Genomic DNA, 10,691 nt, shown 5'->3' with positions numbered 1-10,691 from the left:
TCTACCGACTGAGCAGGCCGTGGGAACTGAAGATGGTAAAGTCACGGCAATGAACATGTACAGGTACAAGGAAGGATAACGTTTTTTTGCAAACGTTGGCCGTGTAGCACTTATATTTGAACAGACTTAACTGATTAGAGTGTAATGTGAAATGCTAAGTTTCCACCCCCATATGAACCATGTGAGCGTTAGCCCTACTGATGGAAATGGGCCCACACAATGTTTGCAAAAATAAACCTTTTTTACGACATTGTTTCATTGACTTTTGGCAAAACGAAACATTTCAGGCAGCCTCTAACCGTTTGCTGTAAAGTTGATTTCAGAGTGGGAAACTTTCACCCAACAACCTTAGTCTCTAAAGGCAGTTGATCCTTAGATACGTGCAGCTCCATTTATTGACCTTTTTTTTCGCTAGGTGATTTGCTTTTGAAGATGGAAAATTTGGATCAGAGTTTGCTTGCGGCGATATTTATGTCTGAAGACGATCCACAAAGTCAGACGCAACAGAAAATCCAAGAGAAGCCACCTTCTCAAGTGAGGCCTTTCCATTGGTTCAATTACTTGCAAAAGGAAAGGCCAGCTGAGCTCAGTGCTTTGAATGAATTAAAGCAAAAACTTCAGTCAGGTAAGTTTCTCTCAATATAATCAGAAGCTTGAAGCGTTTCACTCAGGTTCAGAGCTGGGGTTTTTTTGAGTTCAAAAATTTTCTTTTTAGGATGTAACGTAGCTCATGCATTTTCCCGCGTGTGCAGCTTCGATATCATTTTTGTCCACATTTGGGCATGAAATTGGACTCCTAAAATCCCCAGCTTTGTTCCAAGAAAAAGAGCTGAGCTGATATAATCCTATAAACAGTTTTTACTACATTTAATAAGACTGAACCAAGTTTGGGTTGGTACAGTGTATACCAAACAAAATGAAATTTAATCAGTAAACCTGAGGAAGATCAAAACATAAAGTGACCTTTGACGAGGTGGTGGTTATGGAGCGGATGATGTGGATGAGGATGATAGTTAGTAATAAAGATTTTAATGATATAATAAGAAATCTGAACCGTAGAAAATTAAGCTTTTGTAGGTGAGAGCACTCGCTTCTCGCTTCCACCAATGTGACCTGGGTTCGATTCGCAGTCTCGACGTCATGCACATGTGGGTTGAGTTTGTTGGTTCTCTTCTCTGCTCCAAGAGGTTTTTCTCCGGGTACTCTGGTTTACCCCTCTCCCCAAAAACTGACATTTGATTAGATTTGCGTTGATTTGTTAATTTCAGTTTACAGTGTCCTCAATTAGTGCTCCAGCGCTAGAAGACTAGACATTTAAATAACAAAGTTTCTTTCCTTTCCTTTGTTTGATGATGATGATGATGATAATAATAATTAAAGCCAGAAATGGATCATATCACAAAACGTTGAAATAGTTAAGAACTTTTATACCTATAAGAGATAGAAAGAACGGAGCAGAACGTTGAAAGGAATAATCTAACTGAACATTCATATTTATAAATTATATAGAATAGCCTAGGACTAGTCTCGTTATGATCATGTAAAACCGCGATATCAAAAAGTGTCAATAATAACAACAATAATAATAATAATAATAATAATAATATTATTATTATTATTATTAATATTAACAATAATGACTTGTAGCGAGGCTAACGTATTCACTGGTTGCCCAGTAGTTTTCAATATGGCCCTCAATCCGATGGAATTGGAATTTAGAAATGTTGGTTTTTGAGGTGAGGGGAAATGTGGAGAACCCGGAGAAAAAGCTCTTGGAACAGAGTAAAGAATTAACATCAAATTTTACCCACATATGGCCACGAGTCCGGAATCGAACCCGAACCACATTGGTGGGAGGCGAGGGCAATCACCACTACACCATCCCCGCTCTCACGACGTAGTCATCAAGTGCAGCAGTCGGTCGGTCACGCCATAACTCGGTCCGTCTGTCCGTTGGTGATTTGGTTAGTCTTACTTCCTTTAAATATGGCCGGAAATCCTTCAAAGAAGCCAAGTGATTCTTACATTCAATATTTACAATAACCAAACTTGAGAAACTCCTCAGGCGCGGGTTTCGTTTTTTTTTTTTTTTTTTTCACAAACATGAAGCATTTTGCTACGTATAATTGTTGTTTTGCTTTTAAACTTTCGTTATCAGCTGGTGAATCCGCGGTAGTTCTGCCAGGTGTCGCTGATCAGCTCCAAGCTTTGAACGAAAGAGTTCATACTTTGGCATTTGACATCGTCTTCATCCAAATACGTCAACAGCTTTCCCAGACTCCAAAGCTACAGGTGCTTCACTCATTTGTCGGTTCGTTAAGCCTTTGGGCTTTCTCCCATATACCCAGATATCACATTGGACCTGAAAATTCTTGCAATCAGGTCTGAATATAAAACGGAAAGGAGAGCAACTCAGACGTGTCTTTTCTCATTAGTTTAATTCAATACAAATTCCTTATCAATTTTCTCATATTTTCAATTCTCGACCTCCGAAAGCCATGAGGCCTCAGTAAACGGCTCATTTTTCTAAGCCTTGGCCTCGAGGGTGGGGTATCTGCAGGCCAGTCGATAACACGTTCTTCGCGAATGCCAAGACTCAACAGGCCGTTCTTCGCAAACTTCAACTTTTATTTAACTGATGTCGCTCGTCTTCAACCCGCTTTCTTCTCACACAGCTCAACTATCTTACAACTAACAGAACTTTTGCAAAAATCCTAGCACAATGAATCATTTTTAGAACAAGACGCCGACCGGAAAAGGCGGCATAAACATACTTTTACCGATGCATGAACACCTAATCAACTTGTCAGTCGGTTCTGACGATAAACCAATTTAATTTCCGATTTAAATGCAATTTAAGGAATCACAAATTGTTAAAGAAAACTACCGTCACACAATACAACTCAACTTTCACAACACGTTTTCCTGTCATTGTGTTTTTTTAGGTCTGGTCAGCAAAGTCTCCCGAGTCTGGAGCAGCTTTGAGTGATGAACTTCCCACGTTCAGTCTGTCACCGCTCGGATACATTACACATGTAAGTAACTATTATTCAGTGTTCGATTCAAATTTCACTCCATCGCACTCAGCACAAATTAAGGACTTTGCATTGCAATAATACAAAACATACTTAATTGACCAGTCAATTAAGGGGCTTTTTAGGGCCAATGAAAAGGGGAAAAGGAAAGGGAGGGGGGGAAGCTGGGATGGCGCAGTGGTGAGAGCACTGGTTCGACTCCCGATCCCGGTGTCATATGTGGGTTGAGTTTGTTGTCGGTTCTCTCCTTGCTCCGGGAGGTTTTTCGAGTATTCCGATTTTTCCCTCTCCAGAAAAACCAACACTGCCAAATTCCAATGTTCACACGTTAAACGGGCTCCTGAGCGCTCTTAAGGTTTTCCGTGGGTAAACAAGTTACGAATCGCAATGAAACACAGCCACGTCAGAACAGAACATTCAACAAAAACTGTTAAGAATCCCAACTGGCCGGACGCAAGTGCAACAGAGAAGTTGAAACAGGTACAACCAGGAACAAATTCAACAAGTGGTCAGAACGTGTCTTGAACCCGGGATCCCCGGATCTCAAGGCAAGTGCCTTAACCACTAGGCCGCACTGCCTCCATCACTTAACGACGTTGTCGTAGACGAGAATGACACAAAGTAACAATATCATTGGTTAAAAGAGGAAAAATCATAATGCGGCAAAGTGCGACACGCTTTCTAGGACATATTCTCGCGATGCTCTGCACAACAACCACGTTAAATCATCAAATTTGAAATTTTGACCGCAACGTGAGCATAGAAATGTGAACCTTTCATTGCCTATTTTTGCTCTGAAACCGCTCGTACCAATTTACTCTTGGGATACTTCGCTCACATTCAACGTCGTGAACGAAATGGACTAAGCGCGAAAAACTTACGTCGCCGTCGTAGATTTTTAAGTCCCTATTGACCTATAAAATACGAACTTGCGAGATACCAGCTCCTCTTTCATTTGAGCGTGATAATTCAAACAGTCAACCCATCCTCCACGCCGAATTTATGTGATATTCATAATTAAATTAATTTGCTCTGATTCATTTAGAAGACTGAAAGCTTGATATGGATGATGGGCAATGGTCATATTTGTTTGAAAAGACAACCCAAGTGTATGGACCATAGTTACTGACTATGGTATGGACAGTGGTCTCGAACCTGGGAATGTTGATTAAGTTAACCCGTCACCTAACCACTTGACCACCACACCGCTAGCTGCCCAGGGACAATATTTTAAACACTATTAATTTGATAATGGTGTATTATCACTCGGCAACAGACAGTATCAAACACTGCACTGAAAAGGACGGTTACCAAACTTCACGACAAAACTAAACATTTTAAAATCAAAACTTACGCCTAATTCATAACTTAGGCCTAATTACTCTTCAGCAATAATATTCTATGGGAGACTTTAATAAGTCTTTTTTTTTGAGAGAGAGCGGTGTCTTGATCTTCAGTGGAAAAGCGGTTCCTATTGAGTTGAAACTCCGGGTTCTAATCTATCCACGGGTATGATTTTTTTCTTCTTTATTTTCTTTGCTACCACAAGTCCTGGAACTGGGACACAGTGTCCTAAACTAACGGTAATAGTCAATTCAGAGCAAATTACTATAATTGTGTATATCATATAAATTCGAGGTGGAGGACATGTTGAAATGGTAGAGTAAATATGCAGCGCAATCGCGTGGTCCTGGATCCGAGTTCCGTTCAAGTCGGGATTTTTTAGGTCTCCGCGATTGCTGAAGTTGCTACATAACTGCGATGATCTTTTTCACATAGAGTTACATAATCGCAGTTCAGATATATGAAGTTTCATAAATTCTCTATTACGCTTCAGGGGCCCGTTTCTCGAAAGTCCCGAAACGTTTCTGGCCCCTTTCGGGTGTCATAATTCGAACGGAGAGAGTTTAAGTCAACAAACTTCACTATCATTTTGCTCTTTGGTTATCTTGAAAACATGTTCAAAGACCAGCTTATAAAAACAAGCGGAAGGCAGTTTCGGGACTTTCGAGAAACGGGTCCCAGGATACTGTTGTTAAGGAGTAGATTTTAGTCTGGTTTCTGTGCCAAACCAAGTCAGAGATGATCTCCTTCACTTAAGCTTGTTAGCTTCCCTTTGTAGGTGGGGTCTCCACAACAGTTAGCGCCAAGATAACTTTGTCTCATAGATCAGACCACAATACCGAGAGCTCCATGTTTGACTCCCACAGGGTTTGATTAGGGGTCGTGATAAGGAGCGTATGGTTGATAGTCCTTATTGGACAATGAAGACTTAAAAGTCTAACCACGTGGAGATGTAATTTATTACAAGGGCTGTATTTTCTCCTCAGTTGTTTAAAGACCCTGGGTGTTGATCTGGCCAGGCTTTGAACCCGCGGCCTCCCGTATTACTTTGGTCCAATGTTCAGCCATCCATATAGAGTACGGATAGTTTTCAATGGGTTTTAAAGGCAATTTCGCTGTTCCTTTGTGCGCATGACACTGCGCTCAGCGCTGGCTGTATTGATTTTATTAGCGTTGCGATGTGCGAATTTGATTGCCTCCGTGTGTAATTTTACGATTTTCACAAATTTTGATCATCAGATTGGTGATTATTTACTGACGCTGCCCCAACAACTTGAACCTTATATAACTCAAGAGAATCCTGGCTTGGAGGCCGCAATGAAAGCTGGAAACTTACCCTTCCCAGACCTTCAAGGTATGGATGTAAGAGCCGAAGACATTTGGGCCAATTGTGAGCTACTTTCCTTTTCCGTTGAAGAGCAGGGATGGTGCAGTTCTGAGAGGGGGTAACTCGTCTTTCACCTACACCAAGACATTTGGGTTGATCTTATGGTATTTTGGCATTCCGCTTTCTTCAAAACCCAAATTGAATTCGGTCTGTACCACCCTATGCGGTCTACGCGCGCGGAGCTTTTCACCTTAGTCCGTTACAAAGTCAAATTCTTTTTCGCCATTTATTGATCTTGACACCCTCAGATGTGTCCAGAGATGCCCCAAATTAGATACACGCGGATTCAATAAGCATCACGAAGACAATGAACATCACAAAGTTTCTCCCAAATGCTGCTCATCGAGTAAGGATAAACAGCTACATTAACCCTAAGCTTAAAATAACGCTGACCTTTACCCTCACCTTAGACCTTATTCACAAATGGAGGTCAATTTATAATTATTTTGTCCAAGTGCAAATTAGCCTACCAAGCCTCGATACCATACAGGGAATTGAAAAGAATTCTTGCTCCAAAATGAGGCTTGGTAGGCTAATTTGCACTTGGACGAAAGAATGATAAATGTGACCGCAATTTATGAATAAGGTCTATAGGTAGAAAAGGAGTAGACTGTTGCATTTATGGACATAACTGTACGCCCTTAATATCTTTATGCTTAATTGCTATCATCATCATCATCATCATGATCAGGGCTAAATTCACTTCTGGCGGAGGAACCCCTCCCTGGGTTGATTCCACAGGTATCTGTCCTTAGCTAATCTTGACCATGCAAGTCTAGGCTGTCCGGTGAGATCATCTCTCCAACGTGTTTTTGGACGACCCTGTTTTCTGGTCCAATCTCTTGGGGTCCACTCCGTCGTTCTGATAGTCCATAGATTATCTGATAGACGTGCTATGTGACCTGCCCATCTATGCTTTGCCATCCTGATAACGGTGACGATGTCCGAATCCAGTTGTTTTGCTTTCGACCACAAAGGGTAATGCCCAGCATTATGGGTTCCATTTTCCGCTGTGCGACCGCAAGCTTCTCCGTCATAGCGTTGTTTAGTGCCCATGTCTCGCACCCATAAGTCTTTAGTTTTTCATTATTCAGCTTTGCGAACGAAGAATTTTTTATTTTTTTTTATCTAAGAGAGTGAATTTTTTTATGTTGTTATGTTAAAGCTGCCATTGCTACTTGGATGGTTCTAACTCACTCCCTTTCCAAATATTACATACATAATTTGCCGTAAATATGACCTAGTCTCTTCATTTTAATTTTTTGGTTGTATCATTTCTAATGCTGAGTTGAGTAAAAAGAATAATAATCTGCCTGCTTTATTCGTTTAAGTTTTATTGGTTTTCAAGTTTTAGTAGAGTGTTAGTGATCCCTCACTGTTTGTCTCGCAGATCAAGATGAACACCACCCTGGTTCATATTGGCTTGGATCCATCGCCCGCGGTACTATGCAAGCATACACAGAGAGTATCCTGCGGATACACGTGCTGACCCCTTACTCCACTCAACAGCTATTGGCTGATATAGGTAAGTGGAGGCTTGTACATCATTGGACGTTGAAAGCGCGGGAAATCAAACAACCGCTGCAAAACCGATAGGAAGAAGAATTGGGGCGGAAGAACGCTGCTTTTTGTGGTCAGATACACGGAAATTATAACTTCTCGCTATGTCGTTCTTCTCAGAACATATCCTGTAGCACTTCTTTCTCTCTTGATGGTGCTCATCTGTTATCGCCTATCGCTTCTTCAGGGCAAATTAAATGGCTTAATTACAGTCATGACTGAACTGATTTGCTTTTGTTATTTTTGTAGATTATTTCTGCAATGTACTGGAAGCTCTTGAAGTGACCCCAAGTCAAACGTTGACTCACATTAACGCGTTGCTCCAAGCGACACCTGAGAAGTAAGCATTTTCAACTACACTTCACCTCTTTAAACTTAAAAGCGTTTTAAGAGGATGCCTTTATGTTTTTTTCTATCTGAAGTACTGGAGTTTGGCAGATGCCAGTACAAAGGCGGCGTGGTCTTCTCGGTTATTTTAAGAACTTGAGTCCAAGGACCTTGCTCTAATCCCATTTGAGTGACTTTACATGGTTCTATGCCAGAAACACTTCTCCACCATAGCGTTTTCGTCGTTTACTTCGCGTGGTTTTGTTGGCATCTTACACAATTCGGTACATTCCTAACACCTTGGGTACTGGCGTACCCGAAAAGAAAAATCCTGCCTATCAGATACAGAAGAGAGGTGATGGGTGATCAGTTGAGATAGAAACATCGTATTGGTGTTTATCGAGGCTCTGCAGTATGTTGGTCTTTAACTCGTATAACAGTTTATTTTTGTCTTTTAGGTTCCACGAGGTTGCTACTGATCTCAGTGTAGAAGATCGTATCATGATGGCGATAGCTGGAATTAGAAGTATTCGCTGACTTGAATCCATTTGTATTTGATCCTTGAGGTCCTTCCACAGACTGAAGAACTTCGTTATCGTTTGTAGCTACAAGTATATACTCTTCTAACCTCAAGCGATTGCGCAAGGGAGAATTGTAATTTCCTTTGGTTGAAGGGAACCTCCACTAAAACAAGAAGCTCAGAACATAAGGTTTACAATCAAAATCTTTTTGAACTTTTTCCATTGAAAGCCTTTGTATCCTAAGTAAATTAATTTCCAAAGTTTCAAGGGCACCGCCGTCTTGAATAATTGTGACGTGTCATGGTTGCCCTTTTGTTTCAAAACAAAAGCTCTATGTGTGAAAACAATAAGGGATACCGTAACACGTCACAATTATTCAAGATGGCGGCCCCCGGGAAATTTGAAAGTGAAAATATGTGATTCTGAAATTTATTCATTAGTTAGAGTTGGGGTTTCCTTTTAAAAAGGGCCAGGACATTGCTCTTACAATGGCTCCCGGAATTGGTCCAGAAGACCGTAAATAAATAGATAAACATTACTATTACAATGGGCACAAGAAAAATAAATAAAATAGAGCTGTGTCTTATCCCTGTCCATTGAAATTAGAGGCTGTAAGTAGCTTCCTGGTATCTGGTCAAAATAATTTAACGTAGTATACACTCAACAAAATATCGCGTTTCTGATTGGTCAGGGACGAATGCATAAATAGAGTACAAAAAGAGGTTATAGAGTGCAATACGGAAGTTGCTATGGAAACAAAGCGATGCAGTGATTATGTTGAGTATTTAATAAATAAAATATCTTATGAACTTGCGCGTGCATTTTGCGATTTATGGTCACTCGTGATGTTTTGAAAGTTCTCAAATTGCAATCTCCTGTGGCTCGTGCAATTTTGAGAACTTTCAAAACATCACTCGTGCCCATAAATTACGAAATGCCTTCGCGTTCATACCATTTCCTATACTTGTTATAAGTGTTGAGTCAGGACCTAACGACTTGGGAGTATCATTCTTCTGAATATAGCAGTAGTCAGGACGAATGTCGTCTGAACGAAGTTTTGATGTCCTCTCCTGTGCATTTCGTTTTCTATTTCCGTTTTATCAGTTTCTCAACTATATTCTAAACGGCTCTCTCGCTGAGTATTTTCAACCTAGGCAATTAATTTGCGAGGTCTCACATTACGTCATATGGGGCTAAGTTAATGGAAATAGCAGTCAGAAAACGATCACTCAACCCAAGTGTCGTAGACTAAGTGTTTGCTCTTAATAAGAGACTCTCGGTCAAGAAAATATAACATTCCATGGGCATAAGCAGGTGTACCTTTGGACACCGTAATGTGTCATTTGTGAGTCATAAAAAATAATGTTGACGAGACTGATTCATATTATGTCACCTCCAAAGAGGGTCAATACATGACCTCTCCACTAGTGAAACATAAGCAAAGGTCATAAAGTTTCAAAGAAACTAGAGAAAAGTATTTCCAAAAACACTTGTCTCTTAATAAGTAAAGTTAATTATCGCAGCATTAACGCCCTCTTGAAGCATGCTTTTATCATCATAGCCTTCTTGGCAGACGCTTGGAAAAGGAATGGCAGGGAATTAGGAGCCCATTAAGTGCGCCCGAAAAGCGATGCGAGATACTTGGATCTCGGACAGCTGATTCCTCTTTTTTTGGCCTTCCGGTGCCTATGTACTGGTCTCGCGACTTGAATGATTTGTCAAGTCAGATAACATTAACGGGACTTGAGAAGTGCACTTCCTTGATATTGGCAGTGAGGAATTTGAAGTGTGGAGACATCTCTCATGAAATGTTTGTGTATTTTGAGCCGTGAGATATGGGAGATTGTAGCTGTATTTATTAAAATTTGTAAGAAAGGATAACGTGTGCATATGATCCATTTGAATCATCGGATGTAACAACAGCAATGCAATTAAAAACTGTAAACCTTTCCGTTATATAACACTTTTTCTGTGATTCCCCACCCTCTTCCGCCCCCCCCCCCCACCCCCCTTCAGGTATTTCCTCCGTCCACCCTCCCTGTGATCAAAAATATTATACAACGAGCTGTATATATGTCTTACGACCTCTCTTTGTGAGTGTTAAGACACTGAATGTCTTAACAAAACGTCGATGCGACCAAGACACTGCATCGTGTAGGCTGTGTACCTCGCGTCTGCGGCTGGCTGTGTTCAAATTGTCAAAAATGATTAAACCCGGCTGTAAGGCTGATGTTGTTACCGTTGCTATATTTGTAGGTCCAAATGTTCCCGTGATGAATGAATCAACGAACGAAATGATATACGAAGTGAATCATATATTGAACTGCGGACATGAAATCAAGTGAAGCTATGATCCTCACAGTTATGAAGGGTAATTTAGCAATTGCGTAGAGATCCATTTCAAACCCCGTTGAAGTCCTAAATTTTTCAGGCTTCTCTACGCCATTACTAAAAATTGCCTTCATAACTGCGAAGATCATAGCTTCACTTAATTGCTGTGTAATTCCTTCGTCTTCA

The 10,691-nt window shown here is 40.7% G+C and overlaps 1 protein-coding gene across 1 annotated transcript in view; it reads left to right on the top strand.

The window, feature by feature from the left end:
- The window catches only part of LOC138021451 (conserved oligomeric Golgi complex subunit 7-like), an 11,234-nt gene extending 1,111 nt beyond the window's left edge, over positions 1-10,123 (top strand). The window contains exons 2-8 of the mRNA XM_068868334.1: positions 416-625; positions 2,159-2,292; positions 2,946-3,035; positions 5,619-5,733; positions 7,157-7,291; positions 7,576-7,666; positions 8,112-10,123. Of these exons, the coding sequence (XP_068724435.1) occupies positions 416-625; positions 2,159-2,292; positions 2,946-3,035; positions 5,619-5,733; positions 7,157-7,291; positions 7,576-7,666; positions 8,112-8,190 (854 nt within the window). The 3' untranslated portion in view covers positions 8,191-10,123. The remainder of the gene's footprint in view (positions 1-415; positions 626-2,158; positions 2,293-2,945; positions 3,036-5,618; positions 5,734-7,156; positions 7,292-7,575; positions 7,667-8,111) is intronic.
- Positions 10,124-10,691: the final 568 nt, after the last annotated feature.

The sequence above is a fragment of the Montipora capricornis genome, chromosome 2 (assembly GCF_036669925.1).
Source record: "Montipora capricornis isolate CH-2021 chromosome 2, ASM3666992v2, whole genome shotgun sequence".
Taxonomy (NCBI): Eukaryota; Metazoa; Cnidaria; class Anthozoa; order Scleractinia; family Acroporidae; genus Montipora; species Montipora capricornis.
Note: the sequence above shows the minus strand (reverse complement) of the source record. Positions and strands in the feature narration are given on the sequence as shown.